This window comes from Trematomus bernacchii, unplaced genomic scaffold, assembly GCF_902827165.1.
Source record: "Trematomus bernacchii unplaced genomic scaffold, fTreBer1.1, whole genome shotgun sequence".
In the NCBI taxonomy this organism is placed as follows: domain Eukaryota; kingdom Metazoa; phylum Chordata; class Actinopteri; order Perciformes; family Nototheniidae; genus Trematomus; species Trematomus bernacchii.
This window is the reverse complement of record NW_022987720.1, coordinates 24877359-24901523: the sequence shown is the minus strand read 5'-3', so window position 1 is coordinate 24901523 and position 24165 is coordinate 24877359. Positions and strand designations below refer to the sequence as shown.

At 39.6% G+C, this 24165-nt stretch overlaps 1 protein-coding gene across 1 annotated transcript in view; it reads left to right on the top strand.

Moving 5' to 3' along the window:
• The window catches only part of LOC117492238 (alpha-1,6-mannosylglycoprotein 6-beta-N-acetylglucosaminyltransferase B), a 74601-nt gene that overhangs the window by 46592 nt on the left and 3844 nt on the right, over positions 1-24165 (top strand). The window contains exons 9-16 of the mRNA XM_034142380.1: positions 4758-4889; positions 7493-7626; positions 8497-8627; positions 11077-11082; positions 12683-12838; positions 13024-13170; positions 13301-13417; positions 16183-16257. Of these exons, the coding sequence (XP_033998271.1) occupies positions 4758-4889; positions 7493-7626; positions 8497-8627; positions 11077-11082; positions 12683-12838; positions 13024-13170; positions 13301-13417; positions 16183-16257 (898 nt within the window). The remainder of the gene's footprint in view (positions 1-4757; positions 4890-7492; positions 7627-8496; positions 8628-11076; positions 11083-12682; positions 12839-13023; positions 13171-13300; positions 13418-16182; positions 16258-24165) is intronic.

The window sequence follows — 24165 nt, the reverse complement described above, 5'->3', positions numbered from 1 at the left end:
TACTTAACATCAGCATGTTAGCCTTGTCATTGTGTGATAATGTCAAAAGTAAGTTTAAAATATGGAATATCCATAATGTAAAAAAAAAAATCCTGATCGTATATGTGCTATATCACCAATTCAATGTTTTTTTAATAGAGCTTCTTCTGACTTTTCGCCTGACATTTAAAAATGTATGAGTCTCCCTTATGTAAAGCACTTAGTATGTACAGTATAAAAAGTTTCTGCATTTGCCTGTATAATGACCTTACTTTGGAAAGTCCCTGGCAGCTGGACTGTACTTTATCCACCTGGCTGCACAAAATCTATAGAGAACAGAAATACAGTTCAAGTGAAGAACACTTTTGTTTGTGTAAGCGCTGAATTGCATGGGTGTACACCTCTGACTGATGAAACCACAGCTCTAAGCACCGTCTGCTGACACGCTCCTGCTCATTATCCCCTCTGCTGTACGGGAGCTGGCCGCTACGCCTGTTTCCACGAGGCTGCAGTGCTGACTGAACATGTTCACAGTCCAAAAAAAGATCGATACGCCCTTATTCTCTGTGTGTGTGTGTGTGTGTGTGTGTGTGTGTGTGTGTGTGTGTGTGTGTGTGTGTGTGTGTGTGTGTGTGTGTGTGTGTGTGTGTGTGTGTGTGTGTGTGTGTGTGGTGTGTGTGTGTGTGTGTGTGTGTGTGTGTGTGTGTGTGTGTGTGTGTGTGTGTGTGTGTGTGTGTGTGTGTGTGTGTGTGTGTGTGTGTGTGTGTGTGTGTGTGTGTGTGTAAGATTTGGTTTCTGAGCCAGGTAGCGAGAGTTACAGCATGTTGAAGGTCATAGGTCTAGGATTACTGCTGCAAAAACACTTTCATGAAGTGCTGGGTGCAGTTTGACAACAATAAAGGTTTCATATCTTCCAAAATAGAGGACATTCTTTTCTTTACTTCTGTAGAAATGTAAGCATCTCTGTATAAAGAGGCTTTCATTGCTACTGGTTTGCTTTCTTTGTATAAAGCTGCGATTCATATTCAAACAGAAGCCTTGAAAGTGCTCTTTTTTTATGCAAGCTCTTTTTTTATACAGTTTTCTTTTTTAATATCCAATCCATATTATATTGAGATAAATTGGTGGTTTAAAGGTGGGGTAGGTAAGTTTGAGAAACCAGCTCGAGTGCGCTAGAATTTGAAAATACACAACCGGAGAAAATCTGCCACTTCCTTACAGAGCCCCTCCTCCAACACACACGAACGCGCACATGACCAATGAGGGCACGAGATAAGTTTGTGCACAGATGGAAGGCTGACAGGCAGGTAGGCCATCCAGTTATTTTAGCCGGGCCAGCTAAAATGATTGGTCGTGCTTTTTACAGTATTACGGCTTCCACAGATGACATTTTTTTATGGATTTTTTGTCAAAGCACTTCAGATATTCATTGCTATCGGGATGTTAAGAGCATTCCATGGAATATAACAAAAAGTGTATCTCGAGCCGGTTTCTCAAACTTACCTACCCCACCTTTAATAGCCTTGCTAATGTTAATGTAGCTATAAACTCAACTACATTTCTTCCATCTTTATTGTTTCTCTTGTCAAAGGCATGGGAAATGATAAAATTACAGTATTGGGTTCAATGATGACTGACAACCCCCAAACCAGACAATAAAGTGTTAGCGACTTGTCAAGCTCACGCTGTGTTATCGTCTATTTCACTCTAAATGGAGTCATAATTTCATTATTCTGGATTGAAAGAGACCTAAAACTAACGATTGAGAGTACATTATAATTAGGAAAATGTTAACTGCGCTATAAAATCAAGGGAGAAGTAGGGTAATTAATTGACTTCTATACAATTCAACTTATTTTTGCAACCATTGGAGTCACCTTGGTTAAATAGGAGTTAGATGGCATTAGTGTGTAAATACCCCTTCCTTTGGATAAATCCTTTCCATTAAGACATTTTATCAACAACTCCTCTATGCTGCATATATAGTGATGTCCTTAAAGGTATAGCAGTACAAGTGTGTGCTTTTGTTCATGTAATAGTCCCACAGAACTGTATTATTGTACTGTTAACAAGTTTTACAAACTCCCTTATGTCAAATTATCCTGGCATCCACTAAACTGCATTTAGTACAGTCCTTCTGCTGTGCTGTTTTTGTTCTGTGCTGGGGCTCTTAAGAACTGCCGAAGTTTGACAAAGCAACATTTTCTCTTGTAATGAAAACAGACACACTTGATTGCGTTTTTCTGTAACAAAGCGCTACCTTGATCCCAACTGAAAGCCGAGCGCTCTGAAGCTTCGCTGTACTTTGTCATAGCAGACAACAAATGTATATCTCCTGTCTTCCCTGGTTTTGGTAACAGAAGGCTCTTTTGTAACGTCTGTTGTCTGGTTTCTTATTTATGCCTTATTTCTTCAGACAGCAGATGCTTTATCCTGGCTGATCAAGCTCGTTTGGTTCACTTGCTAGGAACAGAAAAGTAACAAGGGCACGCTATTTCAACACTCACTGACATTTCTATTTCACGAGTATTACATTCACACATGAAGAATACTAAGCTAGATTAACACACACATGGCCCTGATGTTATCAATGGCTGTGTCAAAAATGACTGCTACTAACTACATGGTACTTTACATTAACTCTGACATTTGTATTTTATTATTCCAATTCTGAGTGTGGAAATGATTCACTATTCAGTATAAAAATACATAAATATAGTATTAAAAAAAAGTAGTGCCTGGAGTTTTTCTTAAAGGGGACCTATCATGCAAAATGTACTTTTGTACGTCTTTTATACATGAATATGTGTCCCCGGTGTTCCAGGGAACTCACCAAGTGTCAGAAAACACAACCCTCTCTATTTTCCTCCATACCCAAATCTCTAAAAAAGGGGCTGCAACGGATCTGATAAAAACTGATCCAGATTTGAACACTGTCCTGACGTCAGGACGGTGGCGCTACGGCTATTGGGCCAACTCCACCAATCAGGAGGAGACAGCCACGGCCATTGCCGTTCGAAAGCGCTGGAGATGCTGTAGTACATATGCCAGGCCTGTAGGTGGTGCTGTTCTCACTGAATCTGCCCTTGCAAAAACAGAGTTACATTTTTTCAAATTGAGCGAAATGAAGCATGGCTAAAATGCATGATCTGTTTGGTATTTTGAAGAAAAAAAAAGTATAAATATGCCTTATATACTGTAGGTATGGTCCTACACTATATTATTCAAATATAGCATGATAGGTCCACTTTAATTTTTCTAGGAAGCTCTATTTAAACGCAACGAGTGTAGCCACCACCACCTCTCCGACTCTTCGCTGTCTTTCTCTCCTCTCCTACAGACTGTGAGGGACAGCCAATGTTAACCGCATTCACCCTGTATTAATATAATCCTTTGCATAACCATGAAAATAGACACTCAACTGATTACATTTCATTCAGGTTACTCAGGTAGAGGCTGCATTAAAGAAACAAACACTGGATGGAAATGTTAAGTGAAGAAAGAAATGCAAACGACACAAGGACACCATGATTACAGAGAGCATGTGATAGTGATATTTATAAATGATTGTTTGCACTTAATGCAGTGCAGATCTTTTCAGCCGGCAAGTAAGCATTATGTATTTATATATATTAAATTGATTTAAATACTTTAATGTAGTGTGCACTGTGTAATCAAGGAAGAAATAATATGGAGGTGTAATTTATGCTCACTATGTTATTTTAGTTGGCACACTAAACTTAGCTGAATAAGCCCTAATCACAAAGTAGAATTGAGGTTTATGGGAATGTCATTCGTTTTTCCGTTTTTTTTTTTCATAACACAAAGTATCGGACACACAAAGAATTTGACCTGGTGGTGACGAAGATTTAGAGTCATGGGGATAAAATGTAGTATATTCATTTTCTGGGAAACATGATTGTGTGAACTTCATTCAACAGCAATCTACTCAATATGGTCAACCTCACAGTGGAAGGAAATGTCAGGTTCACTAAAGTCAGCAAGATTCATCGTCTGGCGACCATGAATGTCTCCACGTAATGTCATGGCCATCACATGCTGAGATATTTAAGTCCCAATTAAAGTAACATCACAGACATTTTTATCCATATATATGTGGCACTCCTGAAGCATTCATGCAGTACGTGCTTGGCATGGTCTTATGAAAAACACAGATTTGGCACAAATAATACTTAAACACCACAATCCCTCTGCATCCTTCATGACTTGTGGTTACATGAACAAGCTGCATGCTTCAGATCATATGTGTGTTTTTTGCTTAGCCAAAACAAGTGTTCCCTGTGAAACTGGGGCGAGTCCCCGTGGCGAGACATCACTGATGGATTCGGTATTGTTTGGTTAAATGGCTCACCAGGTGCACTGATAGCACTGACATGCTTCACAACGCAACTGGGCTCTTTTATTTGATCTGTCTTCAACTCTCTATCTGTCCTTGTCCTGATAAAACATATAAAAGCACCCACACCCGCCTAGCCTTAGTGAAATTGCAGCTACAGAAAGTCAGGTTGTTTGTGTCTCACTGGATTGTTATGTTTCGTGCTTTTTTGTTCTTTACCGTCCTTTTATGGTGATTGATCTGTCATCGCTGTACAATGGCTTTTGAAAATCTCTCAGGGAGCCTTTTCTCTATCTGTTTACCTCCTTAAGTTTTGTGTGCTTCATCTCTTCTGTGGGATAACGGTGATAGTTTGTTGTATTCCACTGTGCACACCGTTTTGCTCCGTTTGAGGCTAATACGGCATCTGACCTGTCTGCAGGTTTTTGGGCGTCCCTCCTGGAAGAGGAAGCTGCCCTCTCACAGGACCTCTGCCCTTTGACCTCATCTACACCGACTACCACGGCTTGCAGCAGATGAAGCAGCACATGGGTCTGTCGCTGAGGAAGCACAAGTCAGTCCAATGCTCTCTTTCTGTCTTTATATGGGTGTCTTTTCACTTTGTACCTCTATTTTATTTAACATGTATTGCTTTATTCTTCACTTTATCCTTATTGACTGGCTGATGTGACATGCTGGTACACACTTGGATTATAACCTCACTGTGCATCAGCAAAAAATCTCCATTTTGGGCATTTACACAGTAATCAATCAACAAGGCAGGCTTAATCACAACCTCTGCTCTTCATCACTCAGGGAAAGTTGGAGTAGGTTTCTGCTTAAAATGAATGATTTAGCCTGTGAACACTTACACATTTACGTGCTACATTGCATGGTTCTGAGCGATAACAAGCTCCTTTCTTTCTGTAAATTCAATTTCCAGCTTGGCAGCACTGGAGCAGTCACAGTGTGAAAGCAAATCCTTTGTTTTTCTTTATCCAAACAAAGAGAAAATATGCAAACACTTTTTTAATGCAACTCGGAAGAAAATGTATTTCTAAAAATACAAAATGAGTGGGAGAACACAGTGAAAGAAATGTGATAATAATGATAACTAGAAGGGCAATGAGAGAGCGTAGACCTCCTCCTGGCCTGTTTTATAAGTGAGAAGTAATGCGTGTACACAGCCTGTGATTTGGATCTGCTCCAAATTGAAAAGGTGCTGTCCTTGGCCAATACTTCACACTTACGCCAAGTTTCATGACATTTTGGGTTTTTCTGTAATCCTGCTGAAATAGAGACAAAACAAACCAAACTGAAAACATAACCTATTTGGCAAAAGGTAATCATGGAGGTGTAATACCGTTTATTGTGTTGCTGTTTGTGTTTATTCAACATTTCACTCATGCATCAAAGGAGTCGGTTGCCATCTTAAATTAATAACGCATTTCTAAATAATTCATCCTTCGTTTGGATCCTCAAAGACGAGGTTGGACAGCATTGAAAACCTCTGCTGATTCCAATCAGCGCCAGTCCAAGGTCAGCTGATCGACCAGCGCTCCTCAGCTGTCACCGAGTGAAAGACCAATACTTTAATTTCCCCTCCTGCCCTGACACTGATTAGAGAGGCAATGCATTGAGAAATCTCCGTTTGGATTACATTAATTGATTTTCTTGCTTCCCAGTGTGAATATATTCACTGCTGACAAAGTGCTGATGTAATTTTCTTCTTCTGTCGCTGTAAACTAAATGCTTAATGTCTCCTCTGAGTGTTTTCAGCCTGAGTTTGTTACAGGAGCAGAACAAAACATATTTTAAGATGATCTATTCCCTGTGGAGGAGTTGCCTCACATTGTCAGAGAGTATGTTAAGCATTTATTGTGAAGAGACTCACGCAGGGCAAACAAGTTACGCATCTTCTTTAAATTCTCAAAAATCGTTTTCCCTCAACTTTGTCTCAGACTTTTCCAGCTTGTGTCAGGATCTTTTTAGAGGGCGCTGTGATGGCTGTGAAACAAAGCTGTGTTTAAAGTCTCAGACGTCTCACCGTGAGGCTTGTGTAACCTGTACTGAATGAGGGGCGACCGGCAGGGGACATGGATATCCATCACCACTGACAGCTTCACAAAATAAAGCTCTGACAACAAGACTGAGGGCTGAGATTAACTCACAAAGATCAAAACAAGACTGATATTTGACATGGCTGTCTTGTTATTGACAGATAAGGCATACATGTGGACTGACATCTTCAGACCAAATCACAAGGGTCAATTGATCTAAGTCTCAGTGATGTAGCGCTTAGTGACCAATTACTAGGTCTACGTGGTGTTAAGGGCCAATCACAGTACAGTAGTACCAGCGCATAACAACCCATTAGGGTGGGGCACGCAATACATTAAAAAAATATAATGTATGAGGAATGTAAACAAACATGTTGGTGTCTTATGAGTTTGTTTGTTCAACTCAAAATCCTATCAAAAGGACGGCAAACATCTTTGTGTGAAGCTTTAGGTGCAATTTCATTTTTCTTCTTTTAGAAATAAAATGCTTTATGGATGAAAATTTTAAACCAGAAATGTCACAGTTGCAATAACTGTGTCTTGCATTTCATTGATCTCTAGAGAACCAATAAAACATAATACATCATAGAAGCATTTGAGTCATTCATATTTATAGTTAAGATGAAGTTACTTTCAATGTTTAACAATATATATTAGTTCTTTGTATCTTATATAACTGCAAAGTTTGTTGTTTTTTGTGCATCTTTTAGAAAAGAAATACTGTCCAGATTGTTGCACAGTGACACGATAGCAACTTCAAAACGTTTTACTGCATCTGCAACCGCCCTGGTTGTTTAAATAATGCCTCTACAGCGTTCTTCTTTACAGTCATCCTCACAGACAAGCCCCATAGATGATTTGCCAGGAAAAACTCAGGCTGCTAGATCTCTGTCCAAACCGAGGGGACAGGATGCATCTGCAAATAAAACATGAGCTTGCAGATTCCTCCGGTTCCCAAGCAGGCAAACTACATTAGGTGAAATATCCCAAGCTGGGTGGAATAATTTTTCACTTTGTTGCTGTTTTTCTCACTCAATCTTTAGAGACTGTATTATTTGAAAGCGAGATAAATCTGTGATCTAATTTTAGCTAAGCCCATTTCTTATTTTTGTCCCAGGTGCCACATCCGTGTGATTGACACCTTCGGCACGGAGCCTGCTTATAACCACGAGGAGTACGCCATCCTGCACGGCTACCGGACAAACTGGGGCTACTGGAACCTCCACGGCCGGCAGTACATGACCATGTTCCGTATGTGGGCTTTCATTTCTCTGACTCTGATGATATGAAAGACATGAAGTGTTTTGATCTGTGCAGGTGTTCGTCTGTGTTTATGTGACCGAGAGGGCGAGCAGATTGTGAGTTTATAAAGTCGTCAGGCCGGAACAGGCGAGGCTTTGGGCCAAAACGGTTCAGAGAAGTCGTTCAGAGCTGCCGAGCCTGAACAGATGCCTGGAACCAGGCTCTGACTAACCACCACCACACCAGAATGTACACACGCAGAAATGTACAGACACACATGCCTTCATGGCACGTTTGGTTAAATGTGTGACAGAAGAAACCTTCAGGTGTTCGTTTCTGATTAATTCAGCGTTAATCGACAGCCGCACTGTTTCCAAATGACTTGCAGTTATCACAAAGCTCGGCTCTGTGAAAGACGTCAGCTTTCATCTCGGGTTTGCAAATTGACTGGAAACACTGTTTTGTTTTTCTTCCCACTTGACATCTCCCTGCCGTAGTAAATTCTCTTTGTGTTTGCTCCAGTTCACAGCTTTTTTTAGAGAAGTTGTAAAATGTGTCAAAGTAAAGCTGCAATCCAAAACTCTTGAAGGTTACGACTTTTTCAAAGATTACAAAGAAAAATTGCTTTTCAGAAATCCGAATTCCTTTTTTCATCCCCCGAATGTACAATTTATTGGTATGCTTCATTGTTGGTATACAATGAAAGTCAGTCAAAAATTATGAGAAAGCAAAGAAACTGTATTTTCTATTTAAAAAAAGCTAGAGTTGTGTTTGTGTGGCAACATTTACAGCAGATCTTTCGGTTTAATCACACTTGTTTTAGGGCGTACATTTGGCTTGTCACTTTGTGTTGCCAATTGCTTTGTTTGTCCTTGGCAGCCCACACTCCTGATAACTCTTTCATGGGTTTTGTGGCGGAGGAGCTGAATGAGACGGAGAAGCAGAACATTCAGCGGAACAAGGTTAACAATATGGCTGTTGTGTACGGCAAGGAAGCCAGCATGTGGAAGGTTAGTATCACACAGTAACGCCTCCAAGAACCGACAACAAATTCATTTGTAGTTTGTTTGTTTTTTCTGAGTGGAGACAGTTTCCAAGATACAGACTGAAGAACCTTTGATTTGGGGAGGCTGTGGCTGAGTGGGTTAGTGCGCTGATCTTTGGTTCAAGGGATCTCTGGTTCAATCTCCCACTGCAGTCAGCATGTACTGTAGCATGAAAAGAAACTTCTCCCCAAATTGCTCATGTGGGGATTGCCTACAGTATTGAGTGTGTAAGTTGCTTTGTATAAAAGCGTCTAACAAATGACATGTAATGTTATTTATTATTTGTAATTTGGTAAATTAAAAACAAATTTGACTCTTTGTGGCGTTGCAATGAATAATTACAAATATATTTAAAGGGCACACAGAAAACTAAGCACCCAGCCTGATTCCTAGCAAGCATTTGGGGGGTTTCCCTTTCCTGTAGTGTGTTTTATAGATTTGTGTGCATGTAAATGGTCTGCAAAGGCTAAAATCCCAAATCTCCATCCAGAGGGAGTTTCTCTCCAACACACTCCCCCCCCCCCCCCCCCCCTGCCTGAAACACAGAGTCCATGGTTTACTTCTGTAACATAGTGACATCATGTAACATTCACACTTCTATTGGCTAGCGCTCCAACACATTGTACATGATAGGCTAAGGGGCGGGACATCTCTAAGAGGTTGACCAATCACAACAGATCCGACCAGCTGACCAATCAGAGCAGACTGGGCTCTGGTTTCAGACAGAGGGTGAAAAGAGGTGCTGCAGCACAGGCAGTATGAGAAAAATAAAGAGCTTTTTGAACATTAAAGCATGGAAACATGTCACGGTAGTGACACTATATATAAATATGAACCTAAAAATGTGCATGATAGGGCCCCTTTAAGTGTGATGCCATCTTGTGTAAGTATGACTACCGACCTGTTAAAGAAGAGCACTGGGACACTTCACAACTCTTTTTCCTAATTCTTTGATATCTCTTATGACTCCTGTGAAGATGTCCTCTTACCACCTTTAAGTAGAATGGACTACGCCTCTGTAATGAGTGCTAAAAGCTTTTCAAGAGATAAAGCGCTTCCCATTCCTCTTGCAAGTTGTATATGTAGGATAATGTGTAATTCCAAAGGCAAAGATTATAGTATGGCCTCATTCACTAGTTTTAAGCCTTCAATACAGCATGTGTTTTTAATGTCTTTGATTTGATCTTAGAAACGTAACTCTATCATGTGTTTTCAGTTCATTAAAGTTATTATTAACACTTTGGTTGTTAAAAATGTCTTCTTTAGTGTTTAGTTGTTTTTAGCTCAAGACTCTTGTGACACTTCTTGATGAAAAAAACAAGATGGCGATGTCCAAAAACCAAAACATCAAACTCAAGGCTTCTAAACCATTGTAGACAAACCAATGATTTAATGCATTTGTGTTGCATTTATCATATTCTATCGATCTAGGGATACAAGTAAAGTTTGGAGAACTTTTAAATATAATTTCCCTTAAAGGTGGGGTAGGTAATTTTGGAGAAACCAGCTCGAGTGCGCTAGAATTTGAAAATACACAGCCGGAAAAAATCTGCCACTTCCTTACAGAGCCCCTCCTCCAACACACATGGACGCGCACATGACCAATGAGGGCACGAGATAAGTTTGTGCACAGATGGAAGGCTGACAGGCAGGTAGGCCATCCAGTTATTTTAGCCGGGCTGGCTAAAATGATTGGTCGTGCTTTTTACAGTATTACGGCTTCCACAGATGACATTTTTTTATGGATTGTTTGTCAAAGCACTTAAGATATTCATTGCTATCGGGATGTTAAGAGCATTCCATGGAATATAACAGAAAGTGTATCTCGAGCCAGTTTCTCAAACTTGCCTACCCCACCTTTAAGCAAATCTTTACAACCTGCACTGAGAAAAATCCACTTTTTGTTACGTTTCCAAACCAGTCGCTCCTTCAGGAATCGGGCCTGAAGTGTGATGGAAGAGGAACAATCGTTTTTGTTTGGAGTAAATTTTCCCTCCGAGCTACTGGCAAGGTTTTCTTGTTCTTACTGTAACTTTGAAGTGTTGCAGCCTCCCACAAGGTCTGCTTCACTTCACTTACTGCAGCTTTGTTTCGACATTCCCTGTTTCTCAAAACAACTTGTGGGGCGATATAACATTTTTGCATCTGACAGATTGCAATGTAAAAGTGTGTCGAGGTCTCTCGATGCAATGAATCCAACAATGTTGAGAGCAGCGTTATTCTCCTCCTCTGCAGGTTTTCAGGTTCACTTAAGAGAGTTGGGCCTGTTTAGTTCTTGGGGGAAGACAAGTTACTGTTTTTCTTTACACTTGCCTTTCCTGTACTCTACATCCCTCCTCTGCATACTTCTGTTTTCACCATGTACTATTCTGTATTTATCCTCCCATGATGCATCATTGATGGGCCCACGCAGCTTCAAGTAAGTACTCCTGTTTTTTTTACTGGACATATCGATTCTCCAAATTCCAAAAATAAACACTTTTACTGAAAAATGTATTTTTCAGTTCAGTTGTGTTGGCATGCAGTTACACTTAAGAGCCACATTTTTAAAGGTAATTCCGAAAAAAGATAATGCAAATATCAGTATTGTTTACAGCTTCAAATATGTGAGATTTCTCCCTATATTTATCACCAACATATGAACTTTGACCGTTAGTTACCATAAAGAATAAAGAACGTTTAAACATTTTGAGATAAAGAAATAACCCAAGTAGTCTTACTTTGTTTTTTACTATAAAAACTGTAAAAAAAAACAATTGGAATTCATTGTAACAGTTTAATCCAAGAATGTTTGATACTCAAGAGGATTTGGGATAGTTAAGTAGAAGAAAGTGTAATTGTATCTCAAATGTATCCAAGGCTGGAAGACATTAAAAAAATCTGAGATGAAGAATGAGGAATAATACTCAGATGACATTTATAAATGATTCACGCCTTGAAGACAAAGCATTTGTGCATAATTCATAGCATTGTCCTAGAATCACCTTTTGAAATAAACTAATTCAGTTTTATGTGAGTGAAATGATTTTAAAATGGTCTCCACAGGGCAACACAGAAGATATACATTGATTTAAGTATTGCATAACTTCTCAGGTAATGGAAAGTTGGCAAAATGATGAGTGTGTTGGTAACAAAAGTAGACAGGGCTCATTTAATCTGCTTGCCTAATTTTCATTAACTCTTCCCAACTCCTTTGGGCTTTTCTCAACGGTGTAGTTGTCTGAATACTAATGTGTATTTGCAATTAATTTAACTAAAGTGTTGTTGGGGGCAGCAGGGGAAACTCCAGAGTGTGTAAAGTCAATATAGGACATGAAAAACGAGAACATATAAAATAAAAATCATAGCTGGATTTAGACATTCTGTCTGTGCAGTCCAGTGAGACGGTTGACCTAATAATAAAGCAATCTGTTCATAAAAACTAACTTTTAAATGGATAGTTCTGATATTTTGGAGTGGGGTTGTATGAGGTGAATTTCCAACGTCAATGAATTTGGCAGTCGGCATGCCTGCAGTCTAAAAGCCTCATAATATTAATATTGCTGTGGATGGGGGCACCAGTTAATGTATTTCAGCCTTGCAGTCAGTCTGGAAACAGAAGATGTTGCATTCATTCCCCTGCCTCCATCGTTTAGTTTGTGTTATTGCTTGACTTTGGTTTATCCAATACCAAAATCACACAATAACATAAACAAACTTTCCAATATAGGCAGTCGTAGACTCTCTTGGCTTTGTGCGGTGGCTTTGGCAAGGGCTAAAATATCTTGACTTCACACAGCAATATATTGTTTTGCTTGTTTGCGTTAACTCCACTTCGCGAGTACCAAATACAACCCTACTATAAAACCTCCAAACATACCTTTAAGTTAAAACTGAATTACCAAATTACTGAATTACTGGGGATCTGGTGGTGCACTTCCCACCTTTGTAGCAGGGTGTGTATACAGCAGCTACTGCAAAGCACAGTGCCGCTTTTTAAGTGTTTATATTTATTTATATTGTGCATGTATGTGTTGAAGGGAAAGGAAAAGTTCCTGACCATTCTGCACCGCTACATGGAGATCCATGGGACGGTGTACTATGAGACGCAGCGTCCCCCAGAGGTGCCCGCCTTCGTCAAGAACCACGGCCTGCTGCCCCAGCAGGAGCTGCAGCAGCTGCTCAGGAAGGCCAAGGTAAACATTACTGAGGCTTTCATGAAAATATTTGCATATAGATATTCTGGATCAAAATGAAATGCTTTGTTAGAGTTAATATACCTTTGTAGAGTTGAAATACTTCCTATGCAAGAGTTGACTTGGATATGAGCAGCTCAGTGTATAGACTGATGATCTTTTCCTCTCTTTATGTTCCCATCAAGCTGTTCATTGGGTTAGGATTCCCCTACGAAGGTCCCGCCCCTTTGGAGGCCATAGCCAATGGCTGCATCTTCCTACAACCCAAGTTTAACCCCCCTCACAGCTCTCTCAATCACGACTTCTTCAGAGGGAAGCCCACCTCCAGGAAGGTAGATGCACTTGTCTTTATCTTGGTTAGGAGGATGATCGGCACGTGTAATGTTAGTTAAATATGCATTGAGCACACAGTTCTGGACTTCAATCGTTGTTTTATTGTGATTGTGATTTATTCCTCCTCAGGTGTCCTCTCAGCATCCGTATGCAGAGCAGTATATTGGCAGGCCGCATGTCATCACTATCGACTTCAATAACTCTGAGGAGTTTGAGGCCACCATCCGTGAGATCATGAGGATCAATGTATGTTAATTTATTGGTTTGTACTATCCTAGTCTTCTTATATCATCAGCTTCCAGAGAACACTCTACACTGCATAATGATAATAGTATATACTCCTCCATGCTTTATAGTCTGGTGTGACCCACTTTTGGAGCCCTCAGCCTTTAATAGAGCTCTTAATCATGGCGCCTGCATTTCAACAAAATGCTTAGCTGGCTCCCTCTCCGCTCTCCGCGCTGCTAATTGCTTGAGATATTGAGCGGCTCGGTAGGTAAACTGCCCACACCTGGGTTTACATGGCAGACTTCCAAAGGCCAGCCACACAGGCAGAAAGCATTGTCCGCAGCACATCATATGAATCAATCACGCTGCGCTCAATCTGTCACCAGAACAACATCAAGCCACAGCCAAGCCTCTCGCAGTGCCAAGACGCATGTGTGCCTCTGCCGTCAGGTGTGTTAAATAGGCCTTGTGTTTCCTGCTGATAGAGGAAGAATGAAGGAGCAAGTAAGGGATCAAAAAGTGGATCCTGGGGGAAGGGGAAAAACAATATCTTTCAGGTTGACTGGGCAAGTTTAACCGTGCATTTAAAGCCTAGAGCATATTTATTTTACAGGATCTTAATGTATTTGATTGAAAGTATAGTATTGAAGAACATGACATTTTGGAAAATGTGCTTACAGAGAGTTAGAAGAGAAGATTATGCTGGCTAATTCCAGCTAGCACTTCTTAGTCTTGCTAATAAACATGTTACATTTTGGATCATTTTGCTTCCTCTGTTTGCCTGGTCACTTTTTGTATTATTTTAGATATAGTGTTTTACCTAGTGAGCATTACAGTTACTGGCAGGTTAGTTTTGTGACCTTTAGACAGTCTAGCTGTTTCTCTCTGTTTACATTCTTTGTGCCAAGCCAAGAGAATCTACTGCTCGCTTCATATTTGGGAGTGGTTAACTTCTTAAGTATTTAAATATAGGATTTTCAGTATGATTTATGGAATTTTAAAGCTGCAGTGCCTATCTTTTATCTCCCCCCTGTGGCAGTGATTACCAGTAATCCAGAGTCATTTCCATATGGGAGAAACAAAAACGACGATGCTGCAGCTATCTGGAGTAGATACTCTAGATTAAAAAGAAACTATGAGCCCAGAGGAAGGATTTAAGTTAAAAAGATGCAAGGGAGGGCTTGGAGAGAGCACTCCTGGGGGCAAGTGTGCCAGTGCATAAAGTCGCCACAGATACAAGACAACACAACTGGGGAAAAACAAAGAGCGTTCCCCGTGTGCCAAGTGAGAGTTGCGTGAAGTTAATTGGAAAGTGCTTGCATTTAAAGGTTGCAACCCAGCTTTAAGTTTAATTAATTTCTTTATGAGATTACTCACAGTATATGTATTCAAAGCTCAGCACATAATGTTGTTTACTCAACACATTTTTTGGATACGGTTTGTTAGTAGTTCTGTTGCTCGTGTTTTAGTTGTTCTTCTGTCAGAAAGCTCAAGAGCTGCCTGCTTGTTTGCTGAGATAATAATGGCAACAGTGCATGATGGAGCTGAGGAAACAGACAGCTGATAAAGAGTCACTTAAATCTGTGAGACACCTGCTCGGCTTTACCCACCAGATGGGCTTGTTTGCCTTTTTCTGGACGCGGCTGCACCTCGGGGCAGAAGGTTCATTTTATCGTAATCAATGATGGCATGAAATAATGACTGTTGCTCACACATATTTGTGGCTGAGCAATGCAATCAGTTGAGGTATATAAATCGCAAATTTTAAAAGTGTTTACCGCTGCTGAATTCAAATCACCCTCGATGTAGCATATTTCTTCCCTCTCGCTCAGATTCTATTATATATAGATGCCCAAAAGGCAAACTGCACAGCAGAATATCTGATGAAGTGCCAGATACATTTCATTAAACTCAGATGAAATAAAGTAATACAAGAGTGCTAAAAGGAACACAACACTTAAAGGAACCATTTATCAATTTGAAAGCCTGAGTGCTTTTGTGGCCTGATAGAAAACAATGAGATCTAATTTGAGTTACTATAGGAGACATTCATTGCCCATTCTGCACTGAAAATGCTGACACATTTCATAATTATTGATATCATCAAAATACAATAGACAGTAGTTACAATAATACAATCCTCCTTATCCAAACACATCAAGCAGCAATCATCTTTCTACACCATCAGTGCATGTGTGTGTCCATTCTGCATTATGACGCTGTTAGCATAACACTCGAGAGAGAAGAGGAAAAGCTATTTGTCAGTGTTGATTCATTGAGTTTGAATCCATTTCCTGCCATCAAGAGTCAGACAATGAGTGACAGACCTTAACAGCGACAGTGATAACGGCTCCCAAAGGAGCGAGAATGCCACCCAGAATAAACCCATCTGCCTCCCTGGTGCTGGATGACCTGTGCTCGGCTGTCAGTTTAATCCATTGTTTGACATATCGATGCCGTCGTCACTAAAAATAATGAAATCAAAGTTCGAAGCCGTCACCTGTGATGTATTAAGTCATTGATTTTAATGTGCGGCTTGTGGCATGATATAAGCCGTCTCACAATTACGCTAATGAATATGTCAGCTTTGATTAACTAACAGATGCTCTGATCCTGTAATTACACAGCTTGCTTCCGTGGACACACACACACACACACACACACACACACACACACACACACACACACACACACACACACACACACACACACACACACACACACACACACACACACACACTCCCCTACCGGCTCTTCATAAGTGTGCACATCTGTGTTTGCAGGTGGAGCCATTCCTGCCGTATGAGTACACCTGTGAGGGGATGCTGGAAAGAGTTCATGCCTACATTCAGAACCAGGTGGGTCTCTAAGCTCCAAACCAGCAGGCACACTGGGTGAGGTCATAAAAATGAACCACAGTAGAAGTTATTTGTAGGTGCTATGTCGCCTCTCATGAGATTAGGTTGTTAGCAGTTTTGTGTTGTGAGAAATAGAAACAAGATTAATTGTTCAGCTACTTAGTCTGGCTCCACTACTGTTGCTCTTGCAAGTGAACACCATCAAGTCAGCTGCTCTAAGAATAGACTAGTGGTGTGTTGTAAATTGTTACAAAAACGAATAAAGCTTAGAAATAAAATAATGTTACTAGCTGATCATTATTGCTGTAAATTAGTTTTGCGCCATAAAATACAAAATAAAAGCAATTTTACAAAATAGCTTTGACCTGGCCTTTTTTCGTAACAACAAAAACGTTGTTCCATAACAGGCAAAACTAGAGAATGCAATTCCTGAAGAAATTGCTAGTGGGAATGCTTTATGCTGAAAAGCTGACGCTGAACTGCTATGCTGAAATGTAATGTGTAAGAAGAAAGTGAAGAATTTAGATTGAAATTATACATGAACACTGGGTGCTTGAATGTTTGATAAGAAAAGAAAAGAAAGTAAAAAAGCTTGGAAAAGCAGCAGACTATTTGAACTGCAAACTATTGAACTAACTTGATGGCGAATGATCTGTCGCCATGGCAACGGTATTTGATGACACCCCATAATACGCTTATTTGATGGCTGCATCGTTACCAAACCTGTGAAGTTTTGGGCTGTTTGGAGCATTTTCACTGAAGTTATGAGAAAACCGTGTTTCATGGCGAGCATTGTGTTGCCATGGCAACAACATTTGAAGAAATCTCAAAACTGTCCCGTAGATGTCTTCACGGCTGGCCTGTTAGCACACATGTGAAGTTTTAGCACTTTTTGACAATTTTCATAGGAGTTATAGCAATACCGTGTTTTATTGCAAGGGATGCGTTGCCATGGCAACAGCTTTTGAGGAAAACTCACTTATGGCACACAGACATGTTGAGGGCTGGACCATTAACTGTCATCTGAAGTCTGGTGGTGTTTTAACCATTTTCATATTAGTTACGACAACATCGTGTTTTTTGGCGAGGGATGCGTTTCCATGGAAACAGCCTATGGTGAGACCTCAGATTTGGCGTAGAGCTGTTGAGGCATGGACCGGTGATATACAAGCGAAGTTTGGGGACGATCAGACCGTGTCCATTGGAGTTACAGCGTCATCGTGTTTTATGTCGAGGGATGCGTTTCCACGGAAACGGCATATGATGACACCCCATAGCTGATGTAGAGCTGTTGAGGGCAGGATCGTTAACCATTATCTGAAGTCTGCTGCTGTTTTATGGCGAGAGATGCATTGTCATAGTAACACCACATTACGTAACATCAGATTAGAGCTGTGTTAACCATTATCTGAAGTCTGCTGCTCTGAGCATGTCAGTTGGAGTTATGACATCCTCGTGTTCCATGACACAGGTGTTTATATTTGAGCTAACGAAACAGCTATGTGTGTGTTCAGAGATCAAAGGTTTCCATGGTGCAGTAATCAGTGAGAGGAGAGCGTTTGCATTGTTCTGAATGAGAGATAAACCTCTTACATGTGAACGTTTTTTGAAGAACCGTAACAGATATCGGTGAAATTTCAACGCGTGAAGCATCTCAAGAACTCTGAACATCTGAAGTGTGCTTTTTATGTACTTTCGGGTTAATAATGTGGCCTTTTTGACAGATTAACTAAAGGTGTGCGGCTGCTGCTGTGAGGAAAGATGAGCCTGAATGTACAATGGGCTTTAATGGAGAAATGTTGAAAGGTTTTGTCACTTCATGCCCTCAAGAGGCATTTTGTTTAATTGTTTTGCTTAAGTTTTTTTTTTTTTCAAGCTACGAGATGTTTTCCTACATTTCTCATGAAAAATTATGTCTCAGGAATGTAGGGTTTGGGAATTATGGCAGGTTTAAAAACAAATATGAAAGCGAATTTCAATCTGTCCTCCACTCTAGCTGTGACATCACGCACTCTAAATCTGGAGAAGGCCTCTTTACCAAGGTCTGAACAATGTTTAATATCTCTAAAAGTAAGGGTCAGATTTAAAAGTTGTGTAACACGAATAATGTCAGAAAGATGTGTAACATTTTAAAGTTGGAATGAGGTTTCTGAGTGAAAGTATGAAGGAACAGTTAGCAGTTGAAGTTGCATGAAGATTGTTCAAGTCTGAAGAGTTTCTCCATTGACTTCAATGGTTAAAAATGTGATGAATTATGGGATATATCTCGGGAATTATGAAAGTTATGAATGATAAAAGTAATAGCCATCGATTCCCGACCGAGCTGAACGTTTTGATGTTTGAACGGAGTTTCTGCGATGTGGAATGTGGGAGCAGAAGAGGCGCAAAATAACCCGGCGGAATAATAATAAAGAATTTTGTGCGTAGAAGAACAAGTAGTGGGAATGCTGTTTCAGCATTCCCACTAAATAAATGCTGGTTTGTGTGCAGGGGACTCATGGTTAGCAGTGAGTGATACAGCACAAGTGAGAGCGGGAACTTTTTCCTCATGTCTTATTATAAAGATTATTATTATTGTAAATATACCCTGAAATATTGTCAGATTATTTTCCGAGCCGTATCGTCACCACTACCACAAAAGTATAGATGAAATGCCAATAGGCAGTCTTAGACCAAAATATACAAATGCACAGTAGAAAGCCAAACTTTTTATGAGTCATGTCTGTTGTGTTTTAGCAAATACTGACAAATGTGGAAACTGATCTCATATAGGAGGAAAATTAGATTCTTTGTTTTGAGTGCTTTTCTGTAATAGTATTACAATTATGTATTGATCGATCTACTTTTCTAGCACAGATTATTTGGCCTTTCTAAAACAGATAGTTGTTTCAAGTTTCTGCCAGAATTTAGCTTTTCTTTGCCAGACTAGCTTCTAGTGTTGACCACATGATTCAAGTGCAAATGGTGTGACACACACTCCTGACTCTCCTGGCTTTCTTTCTCCAATTACTCTGTACAGTCTTCCAATTTCAAAAACATTTCTTGGTGGTAGCAAACACAATTCAAGTGCAAAATATGAATTGGGGAAGAAAGAAATAGCGTCTATGCACTACATCGAAGACACCTCTGCTCATTAGGTTAGTCTTTGTTTTGAGGTGTTTCAGCTTCTTTGTTGACAGGAGAGGGAAGTTAATTGGCTGTTGCATTTTGGATCCTTGTTGCTAAGCCAATCAATTGTATTTTCTCAAGTGTTTGTGAAGCATTTGCAACAGATGCACACCTCCCCTTCTGCCCCTTTGCTTACTATGATGGTTGCATTTTTTATCAAAAGTGAAGGTTTTCCAAGAAATGTTGAATCAATAAATGACTGATAATAGTTTAGGAACAGAAACAGCAATTGGAAATGTACAACTGCAAAATGTCTCACTTCATTAAAGCATGCAAATGTCCATTTAAAGGTAGGGTAGGTAAGTTTGAGAAACCGGCTCGAGATACACTTTTTGTTATATTCCATGGAATGCTCTTAACATCCCGATAGCAATGAATATCTTAAGTGCTTTGACAATAAATACATTAAAAAAATGTCATCTGTAAAAAGTATGACCAATCATTTTAGCCGGCCCGGCTAAAGTAACTGGATGGCCTACCTGCCTGTCAGCCTTCCATCTGTGCACAAACTTATCTCGTGCCCTCATTGGTCATGTGCGCGTTCGTGTGTGTTGGAGGAGGGGCTCTGTAAGGAAGTGGCAGATTTTTTCCGGCTGTGTATTTTCAAATTCTATCTCACTCGAGCTGGTTTCTACAAAATTACCTACCCCACCTTTAATTATACTAATAAACATATATTTATGAAGTTTCCCTTTACGGGATTACTCATTTGCGAAGCTGTAATATTTATGCCTCTGCTCCATTTCCTGGATCAGCTATTAAACATCTCTGCAGGCAGCAGCTGAAAGCTTAATAGACTAGAAAGGTGACTAATTTCTCTCAATGATGTTCCTCGAGGAGGGTGATGAAAGAGAATGATAATGCTCATACATAAAAAATGGACTCCAAATTATTTTACACATTTCGAAAATGGGAATTCATAAATAATCAAGATATGATGTTATTGTGCATTTAACTGAATCCAGAGAAAGTACTCCGAAGAATTACAACCACAAAAAAAACACACATTTATATCGACACACACATTGCTCTCTGTTTACAGGAGTTGTTGTCCTCTGGTACATTCATCATGTTATGATGGTTGGTATAGTGTCTGGCATTGGCAGGTTAAAGTATGCGTTAGCCTCTGCTCTCACACAATCTCTTCCCAGGCTGTCATATACACACACTCATACTGTACACACACACACACACACACACACACACACACACACACACACACACACACACACACACACACACACACACACACACACACAATCATCCTGCCGTGACTGACTGAGACTGTTTCTGAATCGTACATTGTCAAACTCCACAACACACTCTCCTCCCACTCTTTTCTTCCACTTTTCTTAACCTTCTTCGCCATTTCCAATATTATTTTCTACTTTCTAAGCTCCCTTACAAATCTTTTTCTTCGTTTTATCTACTGCCCGACTGAACCTCTGGTCCTCGTTATCTCTCACAATGACTCCATCTCACCACCGGCCACAGGCAGTCTTACTTTGACCCTTATACAATGTACTCTAAAGGCAGCTCAGTCTCTTTCTCTGGAAACACTTTCTATATGATGGTATATATTTCCCACTCGTTCTAGTTTTATAAGCATGTTTTGGTTCATTCCACAATTGGAAAAGACCATTTATGGACATTTCTCATTTCAGACATCCTGGTGTTCAAACAAATAGACAGAGCAAGGAGAAATAAGTGTGTATTTGCTCTGTTAATGGTAATGGTTAATGCACATACAGAGCAGTGCAGTTGTTGTATTAATATAAATATAAAATATAAAGAAGTTGGTGATGGCACAATTCTGCTTAATACATTTTTTAGCCTCGGTACATCGACAGTCATTTTGCTGTTGCTTAACAGCAGTGTACTGAAGTACTGAAACACTTGAACCGAAGCATATCCTGTGCACGACTTTCCATGTCTTAACCACAAGCTTACAAGTTCAATTTGAAGGTAATACGCTGACTTATTGTCTAACTGAGACTCTTGAATAACAGAACTATCATTTCTGTAACAAGTGCACTTGTCCTACTAGTTCATATCTGCTGTATAAAAAGCCTGCTGCTGTTGCTGATAAAACATTTCCAAAATGTCCATTAGTCATCCATAGCATTGTAGAAGTGTGCAGAACTACTGCAGGAAGTGAGGAAATAAAAGGGTCTCATGGATGATTAAAACAGACACTTCAGTTAATGACTTGTCTAGACCTCATCAGTGAGGCTGGAGACACCTTAAAACAAAAAAACAAAACACGTTTCAGATCTTGTCTCTGTTCTTTATGTGTGGGATTGGATAGCCTATTTGCTGAATATGATGACTCAGTGGTAGCATTAAAAAGGCCTCTGCTGTGTCTCATTTGAGATCCTTCCCTTAGTACACTGCCATGTCCTACACTGTGAACACTTGGGCAGTGTGTGACTTTCAATTGGGTAGAGTTGATTTAAATCCTACAAGGCGGCTATGCCTTTCAGGAAGTGACCAACCCTGCTGTTAGCTCAACCCAGTCTCACGGCATTTCGTGTCACACAGAACGATTTTAAAAGCAATGTATTTCTATTGGTAGTATATTTCGTGCCTGCACCGCCTAGTGGTTAAAACACATTACTGCATTATTTAGTTGAATATGTTATATATGATGAAAAAAATATTAAGAGTACATACAAAATAGGGGGAAAGTAGAAGGTCAATGATAGAAATATAGAATATAAAATATCAAGAAGATACTGTAAGTGATCTCTACAATAAAACAGTTTAGTGCCTGATGTACAAAGATATTAATAGGAGGATGTGCAAAACAGACAAACTAATTAACCTTTATTTAAACATTAAAGAATACTTTAGGTTAAGGTCTTCTTTTGAATAAGAAAAAAGCTTTGGGGATATCTACAGATAAATATTAAGCCTGACAAAGTACTTAACGTCTAATATATTGCTTTCCTGCAATGTTAACTATGTTGAAGCACTTGTTTTAACTGATATTATACATATTTATTATACTCTTATAAGATGTATGTAGATAGTATAAGAAATGTGCTGAATATGACAGTTTAATGGTGGAGGTACACACATATTGATAGATGTCTTGTAATGCACTGTTGAGGAACCTGCGACCCAAGTTTTTCATCATTGCATAACTACACCGTAGTTGTGTATATGATATGTCAATAAACCTAACCCTAACCCTTAGAAAATCATGAAATCTTGAAAGGGATGTGCAAAATAGCCATTATATACAGTCTTTAATTAATTATTAGTAGAGAATAACGAGTAATGAATATACTTTATACCCGTTCAAGTCCAGTTTTGGATAGTCTGCTGTGGTTTCATTCCATTTCATAGAGCTGTTTGATGCTTGGCGTAACCTTGGCACACTGCCACTCCAACATCCAATCACAGAGCTTGAAGATTAATCACGGGGTTTGTCAAGCAAAGGGACTGTAGTCCCAAACGATATCTGAGGATTATGGGTAGTGTAATGTCTTCGGCCATCCTAAACTCCGAAAAAACTATTTGTTTCTCTGAATCGAAGGGGGAAAACACAAAAGCATTGTACACAATTCAAACCAATCAATGTTGTGTAATTAACAAGGATAAACTGATGTTTTTAGTTGATGAGTACTGCAGATTACTATGCAAACTTCGAGACTGGAAATACTGTTTTCACCCCAAGCTGTTGCCTGGCAACGCAATTCTGTTGATAGTTATTTCATATCACATTAACACCATATCCCAACGTGCATTGCGGCTAAAACATCCAATCACCGAGCTTCAACCATAGCTGAGGATCTTGGGTAATCAGTTCAGTGGGTGTGTATCGCCTACGTCTGTTTCCGGTGACTTTATTTTGAAATTCAGTTCCTGACAGACAGCAAAAAAGCCCGATATTATAGAATTAAACCAATAAATTAAAAAAATTGTTGAGTAAATAACGGTGTGTTATTTAGAAAAGAATAACAAATTAGAAGGAAAAAAAGATTTAAAAAATACATATTTCAGTATTCTGAGCCTCTGAGCCCCATTTATTTTCCTCACGGACGGCACAAAAAGTCAGACATTATACGAATTAAAATAAAATCAATAATCGTGGCTTGATATTGAGTAAGAAAATGTTTTTATGAACCACACAGCTTCCGGTCTTCCAAGACCCGACCGGACAAAAATACGTGGTGCAGGCACAAAATATACTACCAATAGAAATACATTGCTTTTAAAATCGTTCGGTGTGACACGAAAAAAAGGGGAAAATCGTGTTGGTGAACACGAATCAATAGATTAAATGTTGTGACTATAACACGAAATGCCGTGAGACTGGGTTGGTTAGCTAGCTAGCTAACTAGCAACATTCACTAGCAGTAGCAAATCATTAAAGACTGCTAAATTAACCTAATACAATTAATGGTGGCTTCACAGTATAGTGGTAATTTTATTAAAAAGTGAAAACAAAACATGTTTAAGTTTTTTTGTATTGTGCTGTCTTCACCGAGGCAATAACAGCTGGTCCCACAACTTCTGGTACGTAGCCAATGGCGTCGATTGTAGCCTACTTTGTTCTGCACTCAAAATTTGGACCGCAATGATGCATTTGTGCTCTCCAAATAGCACATTTAACTAGAGAAGTATGTAAACTGACACACAGCACTCATTCTTAAGTTGCTATAATCACATACGCACAAGTATCTTGTTCATAATTACCAGAGAAAATAAAAAATGTTGTACATTTTCTAACAA